The sequence below is a fragment of the Lagopus muta genome, chromosome 6 (genome assembly GCF_023343835.1).
Source record: "Lagopus muta isolate bLagMut1 chromosome 6, bLagMut1 primary, whole genome shotgun sequence".
Taxonomy (NCBI): domain Eukaryota; kingdom Metazoa; phylum Chordata; class Aves; order Galliformes; family Phasianidae; genus Lagopus; species Lagopus muta.
In genome coordinates, this window is record NC_064438.1 from 1,459,425 (window position 1) to 1,482,545 (window position 23,121).

General features: G+C 40.0%; 2 protein-coding genes across 3 annotated transcripts in view; one reads left to right on the forward strand and one right to left on the reverse strand.

Annotated features, from left to right (window-relative positions):
- ELP4 (elongator acetyltransferase complex subunit 4) overlaps positions 1-15,221 on the reverse strand; it is a 122,925-nt gene extending 107,704 nt beyond the window's left edge. Inside the window, exons 1-3 of one of the 2 annotated variants that reach the window (XM_048950067.1) lie at positions 14,923-15,219; positions 9,732-9,767; positions 3,117-3,238 (exon numbers count right to left, since the gene is read on the reverse strand). In XM_048950067.1, the coding sequence (XP_048806024.1) occupies positions 3,117-3,238; positions 9,732-9,767; positions 14,923-15,112 (348 nt within the window). In that variant the 5' untranslated portion in view covers positions 15,113-15,219. Of the gene's footprint in view, positions 1-3,116; positions 3,239-9,731; positions 9,768-14,922 lie in introns of both variants that reach the window. The other variant, XM_048950066.1, reaches the window with a different exon arrangement.
- Positions 15,130-23,121, forward strand: part of IMMP1L (inner mitochondrial membrane peptidase subunit 1) — a 28,892-nt gene continuing 20,900 nt past the window's right edge. Inside the window, exon 1 of the mRNA XM_048950068.1 lies at positions 15,130-15,235. The gene's annotated coding sequence lies outside the window, so the exon portion shown is untranslated. The remainder of the gene's footprint in view (positions 15,236-23,121) is intronic.

Below are 23,121 nucleotides of genomic sequence, written 5' to 3' on the forward strand. Positions count from 1 at the left end.
GAAGTACATCTGTGGGGATGTTCAAAAGAATACACAGTCCCCTTGTTAGCTTTTTCTTTCAAAAACATTAAGATTTCCTGTGCAATAAACATAACCATATATTAAACTTTGCATTCCATTCTCAAACATATGCACTACATAAAACTTCAAAACAATTGGCACAAATTTGAGAGTTTTGAATTATAACCATAAAAAATATAACCACTGAACACACCGAAACTAAGGAAACACTCAAGAAAAAAAAGCATCTTTTTTTACCAGTCTCTGTTTTTGAGCTTGAGTAAATAGTTTTTCATAATTTGCAGTCTAAACTCAATCAGATTTGGTACTGAAAATGGAACATCAAAATATAAGAAGGCTGAAGGAAACATTATTATTGAATTAATTTTGCATTTACCCATGCAATCAGTTTTGTTTTATGATCGATCAAGGAAGCGTACCACACTATTTCATATATTGTAGTCTATTTGATTCCCACTCCTTATGCTCTTATAGTAAAAAGTTATCCTTTGTTGAAGAATATAAATTGAACAAATACTTTCTAAAAACAGCATGTATATAGTTCTGTAGGCTTTACCAGAGGTGTATAATTTTTCAGCATTACGTCTTAATGCCAATTTCCTGAAGGAGCTTTGACTACAAAAGGCATGAATATGTTTTCAAAGGATGATGGATAAATTGGTGGGTGGTAATATAATATATCTTAGGCAGCTGATCAGGGCTTTTTATCCACTGCTTGTCTTTTAGTTACACACAATTTCAAGATAATTATGGTCTATGAGAATGTCTTTTCCCCTTCCTACTACCAGCAATATTTGTCTTGGTTATAGGTTCAAGAAACTTCCAATCACATCATAAAATTAGAATAGGGCAATTATGGCATCTCAGCAGAGATCTATAGATAGGGTGACCACACAATAAAGACATAAGGCACATAAAGAATTGTCTTCATGTACAATGGCTGGAATACTGTAGAATACACTGAATCCATACTTCAGTTTTATAAAATAAAAAACAAGCACAAATAGGTTGACACATATCAGAATCAGTGTTGCCTTTCCAGCATACAGTCCATTCAGACGTTGAAAATAAATTAATTGCTAACCTCATTAAATACAACGCAATCTTATTCTCAGCGGTCAGATAAGTTGTCTCAAAAGTCTGACTTCATTTTTCTGCCAGGAGAGGACTTGAAGCACCTGAAGGTCCTCTCTTTTAGAGGTCGAGTAAAGCAGTTTGCTTGTATGATTTGGACACCTAACTGTGGCCAATGCCAGTCTCAGACCAACTCTGCCAGGTGATGTCTTTTAAGATAATACATCCTCGCTTTTCAAGAAGTACCTCAGCCTGCCAACTGTGAAAGCACATAATTTTCTACTTTGATGCCTAGCGTATTACAGGGTTACTTCACTGAAACAATTTCAAGACAGCAACACAAATCAGAGAAATCAACTCTATTGCACGTTGTCTATTAAGTAAATGAAGTATTGAACAGTTGAGGTAAAAGTAGAAAAGCATAGGCAAGAAAACAGCCGGATATGTAAAAACACAAATGGAGGAAGAAGACAAGACAAAATTGTTCTACAAATGGAGGAGGAAGACAAGACAAAATTGTTTTCTTCAACTTTCCTGCAGTAACATTGTCCACCTTTTCAGAATTAGTAACACCACCACAGAGGAAGGTAGTTGCCATTACCTAGTGGCTATCCCTAAAAGTAAGAAGGAAAGCATTCCAAAATCAGACAGCAGAGCTCAGTGAACAACATCAGACTGACTGACCAGAACTTCAAGCAGGTACAAAGACGGAAGTACTAACAGTGCCTGTTAGCAAGCAACAGCTGAACGAACAGGAATCATGAAAATTATGACAAGCTATAAACAATTTATTTGAAGGTGAATAAAGAATGATGAAATCCACATTAGGTGGTTAATGTTAAGACATTTGAATGCAATGCACTAAATTTATTACATTTGATAATTTGATTTTAATGGGAAAAAAACCAAATGCAATGAGGTCCATCAGTCAGTGATTTTATTAACACTTATTTAAGCACAGACATTAGCAAAAATATATTTATTATGTAACTCATAATTCACAATAAAATTCTAACATATTTGTTTAGATTATACTATAAAATAAAAGAATACATGAGAAAAATTTAATTTCTAAATCAAATTTTTTTGAGGATGAAGATGGTTGAAAAAAAAGAGTTAAGATTTTTCAAACTACAAGCATATCATTTCACTAGGAATACACATTTTCATGAATACTGGAGATAATACTGAGCAGATGAGGCACAATCTACGATCACCAGGTAGTGAAAATGAAAAGCAATCATCTTGACCAGAAATAGTCTCTGAATACTCTTAAAGAAAATGCCAGGCTACACTTGATGCAGAAGTAATCAGCAAATTATACATTACTTGTGTTATCAGAAAAAAAGAAGCATTAGAAAGATATAAAATATTTAATGAAATGTTCTAAGAGTACCCCCATACTTCTGTATGTTTTATAGTGTCAATGAGGACTGTTTCCCTATAGTGGAAAGTATCAGTGTGTGATTAGAAGCTCATTGAATTCTGAAAGGAACCTTTCTATACAACCTGATTAAAGATGACTATATTTCGTGGTATAAAAAAGCCAGTCAGAACGAAAAGTCTGAATAAAGGAGGTTTTACTTTAAGATGTTAAATGCTATTCTTCTTTTTTATAGGAAACTGCAAAACATATCTGTGCAAATTGTATGCTGCTTCTCTCCCTCCCCAGTATATTAGAAGTTGCTCCACTACTCTGTGTTCTTAGATTGTGGACAGCAGTTGGGTTTATTCAAGCTATTCAATTTAGCCAGCTCGTCGGTCTGGGTTTTCTCCAAAATCAAAATGAAGGATAAGTAGCTTCTAGACTGATCCTCAGGAAGATCTCATTCCATTTTTTTTTTTGCAGAAGCAGGCTAGCAAGTTAAATTTAATTCCCAAATCTGGCTAGTGTAAATACTTCCGTACTTCCCAACATATTCTTGTGGATCACCAACATGAATTCACTTGTTACTATATAAATTTTACTTAAATTCATCAAGAAATAAGAACTTCACTAGCTAAAAGCTACGAGTCTTTACCTTTAAGATGTTGGCTGGAGGGTCCTGAGCAGAAGCAACAAACAAGTCATGTCCACAGACAACTCCCTCTGCGAGAAAATATTTCAGCAGCAGACTGGAGTAAACCCCATATTTATCTTCCTCTGTGGAAACAAGAATGTTTGTAAATAAAAAATTCCAACCAAACAACCAAAACAAACAAACAGCAAAATAAAAACACCCGCCTGTATTTTCATGACATTATAAAAAGCCCATGTAATGTAGATGTGACATAATAAGTACAGTATGAATAGAAAGTTTTAAAAGTAACATTTGATAATGGTGTATTCCTAATCTTCCTGGAGAAATAGTTCTTGCTCACATGGCTGATTCTAGAAATGGATGACAAGGAACAAGGCTGGAGTAGTTAAGGATAATTTTTTCTTCAAATTTTATTTGAAATGCTGAAAAGTTGAACTGCAAGAATGACGTGACAGGGAACAGGATATAAACCTTTTCACTGACTTACCCTTAATTTATTCTGTTGACTGATAGATTTATTTGTAGTGTAATAGGACTAAATAAGGTTTTACACTGACACACCCTTCTAAACCATGCTTTGCAAATCAATGAGGAATTTTCAATTTATCAAAAGAAAAACATTTCCATTTGGTGTGACAGAACATCACTTCAGCATTAGCTTTTCCTTTTGTCTTCTTACTGTGATTTTCATAACAGTAAACTTAAGAGGAAAAGCAGGAAAATAAATACTGGGGAGTGATCTAAATATAAAACACCTTATGGTCTGCTACAGTACTCAAAGGATTAAATGTGTCTCAGAGAGCCTTTACAAACAGTGTATCTTGAATTGTTAAAGTCAATGCATCTGTAAGAATCCCTCAGTTCTTCAATTTGTCACATAGAGGATGGCTTTTTATTGATTCATTTCTAGGTCACTAAACTTTTGTGGTATTCAAAAGATCTAAAGTGCACCCATATGGGGCTTTTCTGATAGCATCCATTGTGCCCTGGCTTCAATAGTTATGTTACTATTCAAAACCATAGGGGTACAGCTTTCTTTTTCTAAATAAACAAACAAACCAGTTAGCACAGGTATTTCAGATGCTCGCTGATTATTTTGCTGATAACTTTGGTGAAATATTTACAAGTGTTTTTCTTTGCTGATAACTTTTGGACTTACTGTTTGATGGCTAGGATACATTCTCAACAGTTACATTTATTCTTCCAAAGCTACACTAAAAGGACCATCTCCATTCTGTACATTAGGAACCAACACTTAAGTGTGTTTCAGTCAGCCAAGAAAACTTAAGAAAAGCCCAAATCTTTATTCTTAGCCTCCCTACTAAAGAGCTGTCCCACCAGCAGCCTTCATTGTGAAGTTCACTCTCTAGCTAATAAGGCGCATAGACAAATGAGACTCGTGCAGCTGCAGTCTCTTTTCTGGGCCCAGTCACCACAAGTCACACAACAGTCCATAGCCTTCTCTGATTCTTTTTGAACAAAGAGTATTCTGCAGCTAAGTAGCAGGTGAGTAACTAGTGAAGCGTGAAACTATACAAGGGAAAGAGATTATTTACCTACAAGTTATGCATATTGTCTACAGGACAAAACCTCTTCTGATCTCACAGATAAGAACACAAAATAGTTTATTGTGACCATTATGCAGTGGCCTTTTACCACAACAACTTGCTTTCATGGCCAAAACAGACGTCAAGAAAAAGCTGTACTGTCAGTACCAGCACTGTGAATTCCAGCATATAACCATGTTGAAAATAAAGGAGAAAAAACAATTCCTATTTATGGATCTTCTCACCCCTATGCTGTACAGGTTACTGAACACTTTAGAGACATTCTGAACATCTTTGTGCACGGAGTGCCTTGTACTACTCAGAGGGATCAGCAGTGGAATTAGATACAAAATTTTAAGGCATGGAGCTTAGCGAGAGCACAGAAAACAAAGAGAGAAGGTATGAGAAAGGAAATGCAACTAAAATCTCATGTAATGATGGAAATTTTATGTCTATATATGAGGCATTACTAACAAAAAAGTCTCCAGCCCCAAGCAATCCCCCTGCATCAGAAGTATTCCTGTTCCAAGATGGGATTGAGGAGAAGCACCAACACTTGTAAAGGAACAAAGAGCCAGGAACAAAATTGACCGTAAGACAACACAGTATAAATTCCATTTATAACAACTAAATGTCTGCATACTGAATGGCATGAAGGTCTTTGAAAAACTCCAGAGATCATTTGTACCTTAATTACTTAAGACGATGAGAGCTATAAGAGGAAAAAAATAAGACTGCAGCACCGTAATGTACAGATAGCTTTTTTTTAATCTGCTGCACAAAGGCAGACAGGTTGCCCTGGAGCTGCCAGAAGCCTGTCATAGCCTATCAGTATTGATCATTTTTTCCCCAGATAGCTGTACGGCACGGTGCTGTGACCTAAGGTGAGTCTTTGTGAAGCGATGAAACATTTCTGCAAATTGCTGCAGGTTATAAGATGCGATTATTTTAATCACCCGAAATTCCATTTAAAAGATACTTTACTAATGTCCACATTTACGAAGCTTGAGGGGATATGCTCTGTGTCACTTGCATTTAATTAGCACATGCCAAAAGTGAGTTGTCAAACATCCAAGTCATGATATTTGGCATACTTCAGAAAGGTAAATTCTGATAACTTGTATTTTGTATAATTATATTTAGCAAATCACTGTTTTGTACCTCTCTGGAGATTACCTTTTTCAATTTTAAAAAGATGATAAGTTCAGTTCCACTGACAAGTGAGGAGGGCTCTTACCAGCGAGGCTGAATAGCACGTCTAACAAAAATAAGAGTAGCTAATTAAAGTAGCTGAAACTGCTTCGAGGCCTAGACTGAACAGGTACAGACCTGCTTTTAACTAAACAACGTTAACTTTTTATAATTGACCTCAGCTACCAACAAAAACCCTCCCACTGATAATCTTTAAAACATTTAACCATCAATGACCTTGTCAAGGCTACAGCATCTTAAAGGTATGTAGGAAGGGGGTCTTACAGAGTACCCAGGGCAGACCCGCACTCCTTCACTATACAGTTTGTTTGTGATACCAACAAGGCTTATGCTTATAAAAAGAAAACAACTTTGTTCAGAAAAGTCCTCCTAAGGGTAACATACAACAGGTCTGAGTTGCTCAGGCAGTGGGAGGAAAGCAGTGTGCTTCATGAGCAGCAGTACTATTTGTTTTGGTATGAAAGGGGACACTTCTGGAAAGCAAACCCAGAGCACTTAAAGGCAAGACAGCAAACAAGTGGTTGCACAATCATATGAAACAACTTGATAGTGTTCAAATTTCATTTCACCCAGGAGTTGGGATGGCTGTTTTACCACTTTTTATAAACCCGTGTACAGTAACACCTCTGGAAATTAAAGCATCAGTTAAAAACAACAACAGCTCGCTACATCACTGTATAAAACAAATAAACAGGAAGTTTCTGGCTCCTCCACAATCTTGAGTAAGACAACCATGTACTCTCTAATTTTCTTATAAATAAAAGACTGTCAAGAGAACATACTGTAGAATTAAGTCCAACTGGAAATCATGATGCTCGCTATTATGATTTAAATTTAAGAAAATTGAGCACTTAATTCAAACAATATTTTAGTCTTATCAAGTAACCTGTGCCATTACTACGTCTCCAGAATACAACAGATAAAATAAATATTTTAATATCCTGAATCTACTATTATTTGGTTAAATTAACCAAGATAATGTGTCAAATAATGAAGATGAGCATTTAATTTGCAAGGGAAGCTAAGCTAAAAGTAATGCAATTTTTTCTCGCCTTAGAGAATGTTGAAGGGAAGGAGAAGAATTTAACCTTTTAATAACACTCGGAGTACAACGCATAAGGATCTTCCTAGGAGGTTTATCACTGACAGCTTCAATCCTGTATAATATTAAGCTTGCCTAGACTAATCTCATGACAGATTTTTTTTTGTATATTGACAGGATATTCTAACAATGCAGTTACAATTCTACCTGCACCATCTTTAAAAATTAGTCTAAAAGTTTTTAGACTAATGAGTCATGAATAAATATAGTTCTCCCTTCAAGGCTTTTGGTATATAATTATATGTTTCAAAATAATATATGGAAAGTTTTATTTGGGAAAAAAAAAATAGTTTTCAAAGCTTAAAGAGAAACTCTCCTTTGTGTTTCTTTAAGTTTGCTAACATCACAAATACACAGCAATGCACTCAGAGGGAAAAAAATCCAGGTAAGAATCCTGTCATTTTCAAATCACCGTGTCTCATCATCTTTTTCATTAGAACAAAAAACCTCATTCTCTTTTGCATTCGTTTCATTTGGAGCCATTTAGATGAGATCAAATGGATACCTAACCCCACGCTCAAGAGTAGCCAAAGGCAGATATAGAAGAGGTAGTAACTGAACAAGCAAATGTGATGCTTCAACCAGGCACGTACTCAGCCTCCCACTGCGGTTCAAGGACTTCCTAAGCTGAACTTGGTATCCGTGCACTTAGTAAGCTTTCTCCTCTACACAGTTGCTTAACTTCCCACTGAGACCATGATTTTTTTAATGTTCACACAATGGTGAGGTATTTCACCTTTTAATTGCATACTGTGTGAAGAACCATCACCTTATTTTGTTTGATGTTATGGCCAATAGGTCCATTTGAGACCACCCAGTTCTTCTAGCGGCAGGGACAGTAAATATTATAATGGGAAAACAAAATAAAATGTTCCATAATCTGTGATTTCAGAAAAATACGACAGGTTCTAACTTCTTCTTCTTTTTTATTGATAGCAAGACTGCAGCTCTTCTCAAACTATGTAAGAAAAGTAAGATCTACGCTGACAGCAGTAAGACATAAAACTTCGATCACTGCTTCTGGGTTCAGAGAAACGTGGATAACATTTCATGAGAAAAATAAACCCAACTGGTATTCTCTGTGCCAAGAAAGACCAAACACTCTCTCTTCTGCCAGGCTGGATGGGGCTGTGTGCAACCTGCTCTAGTGGGCGGTGTCCTCCCTATAGCAGGGGGTTGGAACTAGATGATCTTAAAGGCCCCTTCCAACCCAAACAATTCTATGATTCTAGTCCTGACTTTGCAATCCTTCTCTCCCTCCTCGTGCTGGCTCAGTTACACATCTCATACATTAGTTAGCCAACTCAAGTCACTAAGCCAAGAGAAAAGTCTCTGCTTTTCTGCAGCTGTGTTGGTTTTCTTCCACCTTAGAGAGCTGAATTAGCTCAGCAAGAACTGAAAAGCACTAGTTGTAGCCCAGGGAACAAGAAGATGGCATGGCCAAGAATAGGGAGAGGAATTTGGACAACTTCTTTTGGCAACAGTGAACTGCTGTCCAATTCAGCATTCTCAAAAAATTTAAATGGCTGCCACTAAACAGATGATGGCCTACAAGAAATTAGGTAATGTCAGTGATTTTTTCTGGCAGGCAACTGTTCAAATTACTTAGATCTCTACCACAATATACAGAAGTTTATAGGGTTTTATTTAAAGATTGAGATTTTCTAAGATACACTACAATAGCAACCTGTCTTTAAACAGCTACCAATGATAGATAAAATGTGGAACTAGGAATTAGAATTACTGTAACAAGCCATAATTAGAGAAATGACCTTGCTTGCTGGGAAACTGAAAATGCTGTTCAGCTTCTAGTGGAGGGTCACATAAGCCTTACACAGTTAACTTCTCACAGAAAGCAAATTGAATATAAAGCTCCACATATGATGAAGAGCATAATTTCTATGTAGGTTATGTGCTTCTAGAAGCACGACCCAGTCAACCATTATTTTTCCACCTCGACCTTTAACCAAATCTTCTATGATTGCCGTCAAGTTGTAGAGCACAAGTCCAATGTTGCAAAAAAATGATGTTTCAGAATAAATGGCAGCAGGTCACTAACTTTACATAGTTCTGACTGTTACACTTTAGTTGAGGAACCTGGGAAGTGTTTCTTGGCTCTACATTCCCATACGTACCCTGAGGGTATGAAGACAGGATATATGCATACAACTGTCCTTTTATCCTTTGATACACCTTGACCTAAGCGGAAAGGAAATCTGGGCATCACAGCTACAATGGAGACATGCAACAGTTTTGACGTAGTCTGCAAAGGGAAATTCCTTGAAACCTATTTAATCATCTCAGTTTGTCTTACTCCCTTTCTGACAGAAAGCAGGCTCCCACCAGCTTTCTCTTAGCCAATTCTGGCAACCAAATGATTAAAAGATTCTGTATTTCCCATCTTCCTTAACAAGCCAATTTAAAATAAAATCCATTTGCTATGATAAGAAGTCTGAATCATTTAGAAAACCTTGGATCTTTTCAAACATGTCCTAGGAAGTTTAGAAATTTTCTAACCATGCTGCTTTTGAACAGAATCCCTGTGGAAACTCAGACCTGTCTGAAAGCAGGGTTTGGATCCATATCCAGTCATTCTCAAAACAGAGAAAAGTCCACTCTGAAAGCTACCCAAGACAAAACACCTATTCTTAAATTCTCAGCTTAATAAACATTGAAAAGACAGGTTATTTAATATATGGAAATGAGCAAAACGGATCAAATATGGCTTTATGTATTCATATATTCTGTACTAACCAATTAGAAGAAGGGTTCCAACAGCTAAGCCTCCACCTGGAAAGAAAACAAAATGAAGAATAAAGTAAGACTACATGTTAATACTATGTTAGAGAACAATTAAGTTTTCTTAGTTTACAAGTCAAAGAAAGGTGATAACGGGGAATTTAAAAATATAAAAGTGAACAACATTTTAATTACCTTTGCAATACCTCCTACAATTCTCTATTATGAAATAATTACACATTACATGTAATTATACATTACACATTACAATTACTTTCACAAGATACTGTATTATCATCATCGTCGTAAAAAGATCCTGCAGAGCTCTGCACAACCGTACTCAAGTACCACAATAATGATTTATGCTCTCAGCCCGTGGATTTCCCCTTGGATGACTCAAGTAACAAAATACTTTCCAAGTGACACCCGTGCTAATCACCAGTCTCACAACTTCCCACTGAAGTCGCCAGGCAAAATCCTGGCTCCAGTAGTTTTTATCATGCTACCGCCAACAGACAGAGCAGTAAGGCAGGGAGGGTTCCATCCAGTTAAGCTTCATTAACATTGTAACACAAACCTCAGAAGAACACGATTAACGTCTCTTTTAGAATGCCTGGGACACAGCAACCACTCCGTGAATGCAGATGATTGAAATGTTTGTTTCAAAATAAATTTTGACCAATTTATGATGGAAACTACTACTTTTTTTTTCCTCATTGCTTAGATAGTTGCAATCGATGCTCTCGTTCCAATCACAGATGACGGAGTGAATAGTAAAGAGAAATGAATACATCCAACATGCTTTGATACAAGGTTTCTTATCCCATCCATCTCAACATAAAAAGAAGATAATCTATGAGCTCTTGCTCTGATTTATCTGCTCCTCAAAGAAAACACAGGTACAGTTAAGTAAGAGTGGTTTAAATGGTTGTTGCAAGAGGGAATTTTAACAGAGAAGGGGAAAGATGAACTCATATTTTGCTTTATCTGACAAGTAAGCAATTTTACATTCTGTATTCCAAGAGAGAATATATTGAAATAACTGGAAGGCAGATTACAAATATTTTACCAAAGAAGCACTGGGATGGTCATACATAACCAGTCAACCACAGTGCTTTGTTTGAAGGAAACTGCAGTATGTCTTCTTAATTGCTTCCTGCTCTGAAAGCAAGCTGGGAGCAAACTGAATCGCATCAGCACAACACCCAACTCTTGTGATGCAAGAAGTCAATTCTGGACTCTGAAGATGGACTCTGGTGAACAAAGCAATTCAGTCTATCAATTCAAGCACTCGTTAAACTTCACTTGAAAGTGATTCCAGTAGGGATTGGATGAATTTCTTCACCTTCAGCTCTGCTGGCAGCACCCCTGAAGTTGACCTACAGCCAGGAGAAAGAGTAAAGCAAATTTCTCTCCCATAGGCCAAACAGTTGCCAAAGAACTAACTACTGCAGCCTTTGTTTTGATTGAGAGACAATGGATTCTGCATTCATCACTGATTTACGGGAACTAATTTCTCACTCCTTGATGCCACTGACTACACTTCTATGGATTCTCTAGTAAGAGCCATCTGATGGCTTAGAATGCAGTACAATTATACAGAATATCATCAGAAGGATTTCCAAACGATATACATCCTTTCCCATTTTCACTCTATACCTACTAAGTCCAAAATTAAGTTACACAAGAATGTCGGCAGGTTGGATGAAAGAATATTTGAACGATTCTGAAGGACTCTTACTTGACAAATACCTGACAAGAAGCAGGCTACCATAATCAATAAAGATAAACAAGGAAGAGTTGTACAGCTGCAGAAAGTTAGATGCTGTGTACAGAACTACACAACTAAAAGGAAATCTCCATGATGTTCAAGGCCAGGTTAGAGATTAGGTCTTTTCATTGTTCTCTTTGAGTAGTAGTACATTGTATTAGAGCAATCTAGCTATTATGCATCAGTAGCATAACAAAAGCTGCTGCCTACTGTAAAAAGTCAAGATTCCGGGCATGACATGAAGAAACCATACCAAGTAGTCATAAAGTACTCAGCCCCAAGCATTGCTCTGTATAGGTCAAGAAAAAGGATATGGCTTATAAATCATGCTGAGTAAATAGCCAAAACAAAGCGCATTTACAAAGTTACAAAGCAGACCAGCATCTCACATAAAACATTCTGGCTGGTAATCTTGTATCTTCTGTGTAAAAAAAAAAAAAACAAACCACAAAATAAAACAAAAGAAACTACATCAAATTAACAGGCAAAAGCCAGTGAAAGACCATAAATTGTGAGACACAAGACCATAAAATCAAACAAGTAAAGAGATACTTTTTGCCTGCATTAGTGGGACAGATATGGTCACAGCATGAGTACCATAACCACAATGCTTGTATAAAAGCCACAAAAAGTGCTAATACTGTTCCACTGTAATGCCTGCACCCAAAGCAACAGAATCACTTTGTTCCCGTGTCATGATGCTAAAACAGTTGTAATGGCACATCACAGAGCAAACATTTAGTGAACCTTTAATTTCATAGTTGGATCTCAGTGTATCAGAAATAATTTAAACCAAGATCACAGAATCATGGCATGGTGTGGGTTGGAAGGAACCTCTAAGCCCATCCGGTTCCAATCCCGTGCTGTGGGCTGGGTGCCCCCCACCAGCTAAGGGCCCACCCAGCCTGCCCTTGAGTGCCTCCAGGGATGGGGCACACACAGCCTCTCTGGACAACAAGTGCCTCATTGCCTTCATCGTGAAGAATTTTTCCTGACACCTACGTACAAATTCCTCAATAGTTCTGATAAACTTATCAAGTAAACAAACATGTCTTAGATACCTAAAACAAACAAACACCTAAGCACTACTTATTTGAAAACCAGAACAAAATTCCCATGATCTAATTCACCAATTTTTACAAACCCGGAAATTCTACTGCAACAGGAGGAAAAAAGTCCCAAATCAGTCATGGTGTAGATGATTGATACAAAGTATGCTTTACACACCGTCTGCATTCAGTTCTTCAGGGAGACGGAACGCACGTGGTGCTAACAACAGCTGTTTAAAACTAGCACAGTCTATAAAGCACGTGGAAAGAAACAGCTCAAAATTATGAGATCTTACTAAACCACAGCTTGACATAGAAAAGATCAAAATAGCCATAAGCAAAGTTATTACCTCATGGCAATAACGACTTAAAATCCTGGTTATCTAAAGCTCCCCTGTAGCCATCACAGAAGTAGCGTCCCTGCTGTTTTTAGATAGTTTGTACAAGAGAGAATATTTGTCAGATAACACGCCACCACAAAGTTCTAGCAAGCTGTCTTTGCAGCTCATCACTTGTGGAATCTCCTACAAGCCAGAGCAATAACACAAGTGCATACATCGTGGATGCAAGGCAAACTCTGGGCAGAAGGCAGGCTGTATGTGGTATGAGACAGCAAAGAGTTTAAAGAAATTTATCTTATCAGACGGAATGTAAAACTATTGCAGCTGCTATGGTTACACACTTGTATTTTAATGAGCAAAAATAGTAAATTAGGCAAAAAAACACCGCAGGAAAAAGTTACAGGAACATTGAAATACTCAGAACAGTTACAATCTTCAAGTCCCCTTGGAAAACTGCTGCGAACTTGCAATTCTTTCCATCGGTTATTTTAACTTTTCTTTGCCAGTTCCTCAGTCCGTACTGCATGCAGACAGGGAAGCAATTGCAATAACTGCCGCACTGCTACTTACAGCAACGGGATTTAAGGCCTCAAGGACAGAAACACAACAGATGTTGCAACTTGAGAAGTGCCGCCATTGTTTTCAGAAAGTATCTGTGACCTTTCTTAAAGCACCTTGAAACAGAGCATCTAATACCAGACAGGTGATGTTTAAGTCTCACAGTGCTAACAGTGCTGCATCTAGCTTGCAGCTTCTGGACATGAAAAGATATGAAAGAAATGCAGAAACTTAAGACAGCCTGGTGAAGGGCCACTGTGATGGGCGTACGACCTCAGAGTTTTCATGACCCAGAATTCAATGACTTAAGGGAGAGAAAGTTAGGGAAAACCATGGGGATGCAGAGTCTTTCTGGTCTTCAGAGATGCCACATGCTAAAACCTTTTAAAAAGTAATTTTTTTTTAATTTCCATTCCTAGGATTGAAGAATGTTCTTGGTGTTCAAATTTAAAATCTGTTAGGTTGGGAAATTAGTGAATATTTACAGGACAATGAAGAGGCATTTTAGAAGGGATGCTGGGTTTGCTGGTAAAAGTCTCCCCAGCATCCACAAGAAAGCACTCACTATATTGGAAAACACCCTGAGACTTTGGGGCCTGTTATTGAAGGGAACTGTCCACGCTTCCTACCCATGCTACGCAACAGCTATTTATGACATGAAATAGGAACAACTGAAATACTCAGTGCAAATCTTAGAATCACATAATGGCTGGGGTTGGAAGAGACCTGAAGGATCATTTAGTTCCATTGGCCCTGATGCAGGGAGGGCTGCCAGGTGCTCGCACAGGCTGCCCAAGGGCCCTGAACTCCTTTGGGGATGGGGCTTGCACAGCTTCTCTGGGCAGCCTGTGCCAGCATGGTTATGTGACTGAAGGGTTCCACACACACTGAGTGAAACAGATCTCTCTTAAAGAGGACGAGCTTACTCCACAAGGATACACTGCTTGAGGGAAATGCAGGAGTTCTCTGCAGAGTGCAGACAAATAAACACACAGAAGTAAACACAAGCATGCCTGTCCTTTAGACACCCACTTTTCAGTGTCTTTTTTTACAGAACTGCGATTGTATGCACCGCTACTCACACAGACGGTCCTCAGGAAGGAAACACACCGCAATTTCCATGCATTCGTCCAGGTATAAATAAGCAAAGGCCTCCCTCAGCCTCAGCCCCATCCCCGCCGTGTCCCCAGGCGCCACACCCGCAGGGACGCCCACCCGCCCCCCGTGCAGCCCGTTCCCACGTGTGATCACTCTTTCCGAGTAGTTTTTCCCCGCGCCCAACCTGAAATCAGCTCCCACTTAAACACGGCACAGCGCTCTCGCGGCGGATCGCCACCTCAGATCCGAACCGATTCTCAGATTCCCGCCCCGCGTGACGGGACACGACGGGCCGTTCCCGCGCTCCCCTCGCCCCGCTCCCCTCAGGCACAGCCCTCCCGGCCGGGGGAGCCCACAGGGCCGGCGGCGCTGGGTCCCGCTCCACCAACCTAGCACACAGTCCAGGGAGGGGACCCCGCAGGAGATCAGCAGCCGCCCGTGACGGAGGGCGGGCCGAGTGCCGGGCACGGCGGCCAGGCGGCTGCCGCCCGAGCGCCGGAAGCTGGTGCTGGTGCCGGTGGTGGCGGTGGTGGCGGCAACCCCTTCACCCCGCGCCGCCCCGCCGCCCGCCGCCATCATCTCGGCTCGCCGGCGCCTGACAGGAGGCGGGAACCGCCGGGAACAGCGCGCTGCCCAATGGGAGCCCGCCTTGTTGGCGCGTGGCGGGCGGCGGTGCCGGGCGGGCCCGGCTGCGGGACGTAGGTGAGTGCGGCGGGCGGGTGGTGCGGGCCGGGCTCCGTGAGCTGGCACTGAGGGACGGAGAGCAGGCGGGAAGGGGGTCCTGGTCGCTCCGCCCGGCCGTGTTCGGTCGCCTCAGGCGTCGGCGGGGCGGCCTGACCTCTGTGTGTGTGTGAGAACGGGTGGAAGCCCGCCGGGCTGCAGCGTTTCCTCCGCTGCTTTGTGCAAAGAAATTAAAGTGTTTGCTGCCTTGTGGAAAGCTGCCCGTATGGTTATTCTGTCAGTCTGCAGGCCCTGTTTTGGCCGTGTGACAGCAGTGGGTCTTGCAAATGTTTGTATCTGCTGCCAAGTGGAATTGTACACACTTAATGTCCAGCTTAGTTTGTTACCAGTGGCAAGAAGCAAACGTAGCTGTGAAACGTTGTTCTGTGCGAACCTGCAGCAGTGCTCACAACCCTTCACCCCGTTCATAGCAATACATTTCCTCTTGCTGCTGCAGTGAAACACGTTTCTTGTTTTTAAACAAAGTGCACTAATGCAGCTCAAATTAAGTTTCAGAGTATGTATGAATGTTCCCGTAGTGCAGAACCCTCTCTTCTTCCATCTCTTTCTGTGACTGGTAGTTGTTCTGTTGCTTTTTCTCATCTCATTTCCCCACAGGGCAATTAAAAGTAGAGGCTAAATAATTGTCAGGCTGAGAACCTGAGTTCTGCAAGCACTTTATGACTTACCTGTGCTATGCTCATACCATGTGTGGAATTTCTTGCATTAACTTTAGCCAAAGATACTGGAAATCTCACTATTTCCTGAGCCATCATAGGCCAGAGTTGCTAAAAGAGAAAGTCTTGTTTCTTTCTTTTCCTCTGCTTCCACTGATTGAGTCCAGCACACTTTGGTGCTTGTCAGATCCTTTCCAGAGCTGACTGATCTCATTCGTCTGCCTTGGAGCTACCTATCAGCCTTCAAAAGTCAACTCTGTGCTATGCTGCTGAGTATATGCAATAGGAAAAAGGTATTGATACCAGGATATTGATAGCAGGGAGAGGGGCATCGAACCTTCTTTCCTACCTATGAAACGTTGATTCAGCTCACGCTTGTGAACCTCAAGTTATTTCAAGATTTTCTGTATTTTAACATGAAGGGATACATTTTGTGAGCTAATATCCTCTCAAATGCAGAGAAAAAGTCTTAATGTTGTACCTTGCACTGAGAGACTGTTTCGGATTTTACTACAAAATTGTGGAGAAGTACGAATAATTCTTTGATATAAGAACTGAGTTTCAGAAATTATTGCAGTAGTTCTGTTTGTGCTTTTGGCTTCTCGTCTGTCAAGGTATGTTTGCAATTGATCTGCAAGCATGTTTGCAGTTCTTCTCTAAAGTTGTAATTTGCAGATCTGGGGAAAGTGCCAGTGTGCTCAGAACAGCAGCACTTGTTCAAGTAAGTTTTAGAAGTGCTTGGTGGGAGGAAAGCACCTGCTGCTGTATGGCAAAGCCGCTTCCCTCCCAGCTCAGGAATGTGTCACATTAGGCCTGGTTCCAGCAGTATCGCACCAAACCAGATTAGTGCTGAGTCAGCTGACCAGGCAGGGCTGCAGTCACGTGACCCCATGCCCCACAGGGTCCTGCTGGGGCCTGAAACAAGGTAGTTTGCTTCTGGGATGTTCTTAAGTACCTAACAGCATGGGTCGTGGATTACGGCTGCAAAGAAGATGCCTTCATTTTCCCTGATCTTTGAACTGGTTAGAATGGGAAAAGTTTGAAAGTGCGGGCTCTTCAGGCCCTGAGCCAACAACTGGAAAGAATGTTTAATCCTGGAAGTTCCGACACTGAAAGGCTGGGCTTTTCTGAAGAGTGAAAAAAGCTTAAAAACGACTTATCCAGTCGTTCCGTGGAAAGCGTGAGGATTAGTGTGAGAGTTTGAGACATACCAATTGTGTGATATTACATACGATGCGATGTGGTTTTCTTCAGAAAGCCTTTGGATGGTACCTAAACGCTGCTGCGTGTTTTTAATACTGAACAATCGTGATAAGAATCTGAACCTGTGTCGAAAGGGGATGTCTTTTAAACTGGAAGTGCATACATTAGGGCACGTGAGTTGATGTGGTGCGTTTGATGCTATGCCTCAGTGCTGAGAACAACGGCTGAGTAAATCTAGGTCGTAAAAACGCTATTACTGAGATGACCACTGTAATGTCAACTCATGTCTTACCTGAAAGTAGTGTAGAGAGTTGCTATAGCATGTTTTCCTAATGCTGGTATTGTATTTAAGGTATAAGGACTGGCATATTTTAGATTTCAGAAGGGCGTTGTTTTCCTCTTCAAGGGGCATTATTCCAAATAATCCTGCTAGTTCTATGAATACTCTGCAGTACCAGCAGATACTGGAATATGGGCAAAGTTTAGTCCACACCTATATGGAGGGATTCCATAGAAGATGCACTTTTCTGGTTTAGCTTTTTTTTTCCCCCATTGTCCTTGCAATACTGCAAAACCCGAATCCTGCAGAGTGCTTTGGCAAAGCTTGAGATCCGCCCCAATTCCATTCAGAATTCCATTCAGAACCAGTCTCATTCAGAATTCCATACAGAATTCCTCTGAAATTGTGCTCCTCTCCATTTGCTGAAATATTTTTAAAGGTGTTTTTGCAGTGGAGAATTTTCCCTCCCTTCTGCTGTTACCCCAAACCTAACAGCGCTCTTTCAAAGCTTTCAAGCTACTTCTGCAGTAGTTTCTGGGTTTAAAAGTTACAAAATCTGGATCGTAAGTCTTAGTTGTTGTGTGAGGGAAAAAAGGAATATGGCCTGATTTTGCTGAGTGATGTGAGTCAGAATTTGGTGGACTTCCATTTAGATTCACATCGTTGTGACTATCCTTGTTGTGTGGTGAACCAACACGTTGCTGTGAAATAGAATTCTCTCAAATTGTGTAACTGCTGTGAGCAGAGATAGAAGTCTTGCTTGGTTTTCAAAAGAAAACCAAGTGGTGCCTGCCTGGTGCCTGCCTGTTACAGTTCAGCCTAGTTCTGTGACGAAGGGGCAAAGGTTCTGTGACAAAGGGACCCTTTAGGTTGTTTAGACTAGTAAATAATTATGCCATTGGGAACTAGATGAAGAAAATAGGTGTTTTTGACTTTAGTAGACAAAAATGAAAACTGAGATTATCCAAAGTGAGTTACAAAGTTACATAAAGCATAAGCTCGCAGTCCAGCAAAGCTCACTTCAAGTACCAACAGCCAGACCCTCTACTGAGTGCTGAAGTTACATTGTTCCAAATCTGGAATAATGTGATGAAGAAAGTGGAAAACATTGGACATCTGGCTTCTTTGTAGCCAAGCCTTTCTTCAGCGAGCTTCCATTATTCTTTATCTCAATAGATTCTACTGCATCTACCTCCCGTTAGGAGGCTGCCGGTTCCATGCCAAGGCTGCAGCTTTTGCCAGAATCCCATCTCAGGAGCAGAGACAGCTACACAAGATACTTCTGTTCAGCATTTGCAAATCACAAAGGTCATCTGCTCATGTCTAACTCAGCAATGCGCTGCCTTTGGTCAGATATGGCTGGACAGCTAACAGTACTGTAACTGCTGCAGCATTCCTGCAACCATAGAATAACTGTTGGAATGAAGATATGAAATAATACATAGTGCTGTGTTGTAAATGGGAAGGATTAAAGACTGTGGTTGCTAGTGTAGAAGTATGCTTCTGTAATCATTTCAAAGATCTTCTGTGTTTTTGTGTTAAAAATGTGTTTCTGTTGTTTCACTGCAACGGGCTCTCTGTTTGGGAGGAAACAATACCTGAGCTTTTAGTGTTAAACCTTACAGCACTTGTCTATAGGATCTCTCAGTTCCCATCTTTTCATTCTCCCTGAGAATTAGAGCTGTCTCTGTGTCCCATGTCAAAGGAAGGACTGTAACTGAGCATCCTTTAAATTTTTATCCTTTACATTTTTATGTTTCTGCCAGAGCCGTCGCACACTTCTTGAGCTGCATGTTTCCAGCATCTCTCTTCATCAGCTGTGCTTGCTTTCATCCAAGAAATGTGAAGCAGCTTTTGGCCTTGATATTTTTATGCTCTTGCTTTTTTTTCCTACTGAATTTTTAGCATTTCTGGTATAAAAGATCTAAAATGCACAACTGCTGGAAGATTTGCAGTCATCTTAGCATACATGCAGCACTGTGAAAGGAGCTGTGGGAGCAGACACTGGAAGCACAGTGTGTCATGAAGGGTAAGCCAAACTGTGTGCTTTTGGAACAACCCTCATGAGTAAGCTTAGATGGAATAAAATCTGTTTGCTTCGTAGAAACTTAGAAATGGTTTTTAAGAAGACTTCAGGCGAGGAGATGCTTGACCATCTCTGTGCTGCTTCCCATTTTCCAATATTCGCGTCCCCATTTCAAATGCGGATTTCTCCTAGGTACCTGTGGCAAAATGAGCCATATGGGCCTTTTTTGGTAATCTCTCTGCTGCCTGTGGCAGTGCAGTTGGTGGGCCTGGAGCACGCTCAGCGTCGTGCGGGCGCTCGGTACCTTGGCTTAGAACCATCCACTGCGTTTGAGGAAGGAGCCTCTGCTCATTTGATTTCCTTATCGTCGTGTCAGCTGTGCCTTTACTTTAAACCTTCAAATTAAATAGTAGTTTATGCTGGCTTTTTATTTTAGTTCATGCATTTTAAACCCAGAACTCAGATAAAAAGATAGTTCCAGAATAAATCCAGTATATTATTTATGAGTGGAGCAACACATTAGCATTGAGTTCACAGTAGATCATATCGCTTTTATTCCGTCTTACAAGCTTAGCAGCACAAACAGAATAATCAACATATTATTTGGCTGTCATCTGCTGAACAGAAACCAGAGATCACAAGGAGGTTTTCCCTAGCTGCAGTGATGGCCTTTTTGTTCCAAGCCCCCATCTGGGAGGGCCATGGTGTGTTATCATATGGAACGCGGGGTTTTCTGTAATCTGCTTAGCTGCACTGCAGTTTGAATCTTCATTCCATGTTTGTGTAATTTATAATTTTAATGAGACCACGGCTCTTGTGGGCTTTGAAATATATTAAAAGCTCTTTTGTGCATATGCTTTTGTTCTTGCTTAATAGGCTCAGTGTATTTAAAACTGATGAATTTTTATTCATGGATTTGGATGTCTGGGGATTAACTTAGACTGAATATCATTGCACTCATCTATTGATGTTTGGAACTTTTTAAATATTTGTATCTGTAAGTGCAGGAGAACTTACAGAACTCATGTTTTATAAATAAAATGGCTCAGAAACGACATAAACTTTTACAGCAAAAAACTTATATAAATAAACAATAATAATAATATAGTAATAAATATAATAAAAAGTGCTGATTAATGTCTTTTTTTTTTTTTTCACTGCACAAACTCCCATGCAATATAGTTTGATTATGAAGAGTAAGTGATTGATGCCATACATGTGTGTGTGTATTTAGAATTTCTTAATTAAAAGGCAGTTTGGGAAAACCATCAAGTAACTTGCAGGATTATATCAGTGACAAGCACTCAGTTTGGTTTTCTTCTCTTCATGTAACTTGAAAATGTAAATACTTCATTTTTTTTTTTGAATATGTGTTTTCTTTCTCCTGTTTTCTGTAGCTTTTTTATGCACATTTCGCATACTTCACTAGAAGGTGTTGCTTGTAACTGGGAAGTACTGATGAAGAAATACACTAAGGTTATTTATTACACTTTTATGCTAAAATTGGTCATTTTTTTTTGCTTTTGCATTTCTCAACTGTTTAACAATACCTTCTCTGATTCAGTATTTGTGTTAAGATCTCATACTGCGTGATTTCTGTGCTAATAAACCACCACGGAGTACTCTTCAGTGATAACATTCTAATCTGGAACCAACAGTGGGGCTAAGAGGAAGACACTTGTATCTCTTCCTAAATGCTTTTGTCAATGGTGTATGTAAATAGATGGCTTTGTTTTACATGAAGGGCTTTTTGTTGCTGCTGCTTGTAATGATAGATATTTTAAGTAAACATCCTCTGAATTTCTTAGTGCATAGGGAAATAATTTCCCGCTCTTCCACTCACTGCTTCAGATAGAGATGCCTGCATCCTTTTGGAAGCTGTCAGCACTGGGAAGTGCACGCAGCACGTGAGCCATGGAGAGCTTTGGTTTCTGTAGGGTCATGGATCTTGAGTACCTGGTGCGAATACGGGACTCGGAACGCTTTGTTGTAGTTAATTAGCATGCATTTGATGTCTTTATGTCTGTTGATATTTCAAGAAGGTAAATTTTTTTGAAATTGGAGGTAAATGAATGTGGCGCAGAACAGAGTTGTTTGACTCTCAGGACATGGACACGGTGTATTTTTCTCATTCACCAGCAAAGGGACTGTGCTGTCTGTCAGAGCTTTGGCACCTGTGTCCTAACGCTGATGTAGTTACAGGAGAAAGTTAAGTGAGTATTTCAGCATTCCTCAGAGGCTCAGATTTGCCAGGTATGGCCACGCTCTTGTTCTGTTTGGATTTTGCTCTTCAGCAAAGATGGGCACAGAGAGTTGCAGAGAAAAACAGAAGTCCTGGAACGTATCTGACCACTGACGCAGCATTTTGTGCAGGGTTGCTGAGGTTCCTCCCCAAGGCAAAGAGAATCAGTGAGAACTGCCTGCAGTCTATTGTGAAAAATTGCTCATTCTCACGTAGGTAGTCTGTAGTTGTTGAGCACGAGAGGATTGCATTATGTGAACTTATGCTTACAGACCACGTTATTTATCAGCTTGAGATCAGTAGATGAAGGAGTATTTGTTGGAGACAAAGAGCCAGTGCCTAGTGGAGGTGATGTGGAAGGAGAATCTCCTCCTCCAGAGTGTTACACAAGGATTTTCAGATTTGCCAGACTGAATCCAGAGCAACTTCTACAGCAAAACAACAGCCAAAAATACAAGTCGGGTTCTGCTTGCCCCCTGCATGGAAAGATTATTTAAAATGGTGTCTTGTTCTGCTTTAGATGTTTGAAAACCTCCAGCAGGTTAAACTATTTTATATTTATTACACTGCATATCTGATACAGGAAGAATCTTTCCAATGAACACCTTTCACGTTCCTAGCACATTTTGGATTAATTTCATGCCAAAGTTTTAAAGATAGCTGTATTAAATGTCAGCTCCAGTGTAAGCCTTTAACTGGCCTCGCCAGCGTGCGTTCTCTCTGCTCTTTCTGCTTTGGGTTTTGTGGACTTTGTAAAAAAATAAACAGTGATCTCGGAGTATCGTTTGGGGAAAAACACAGTGTGAGTGCTGGGGTTGTGTCTTATGAAGAAAGATGTCTGGTTAAGAGGAGAGAATGCAGTCACGGAGTTTCTGTTAGCTGAGGGAAGATGGATCAACTATCACTAAGTGTTCTGTGAAAATTCAGAACTTACTATTGCATAAATCAAAGGTGACTGGAAGTTTTTTCTTACAGTGAAAAAAATCCACTTGATAACAAGCCCAGTAATTTATTTAGCCACATTTTCATTGGCTATGACTTTGGCTTTCTTGTATTGAAAGTTTTGGCACTAGATGCTAACCTGTGCCACCGGTTATCTGGAAATGACCAATCTGCTCATCGACTTCCTAATTTTATTATGTACACAGTTAATTGTAATCCAGGATTGCAGCAAACAAGACGTTAATTTCTAGAGAATCTACCCGCATTTCACTCGGAGCGTGATTGTTACCAAAGCAAAGAATACAAAGAGAATAACATTTGTGCTATCCTCACAGGAGCTGTCAATAAAAGATGTAATAGGGGATTTAGGAATCTGGAAATGGCCAACTAATTTATGTGAATCTATTTTATTTCAGCTAGAAAGACCAAGCTCTGCCTCGTCTGCACTGCATATTGCAGAGCACAGGCTGTCTATAGAAAACCAGGCGGCTGCATATG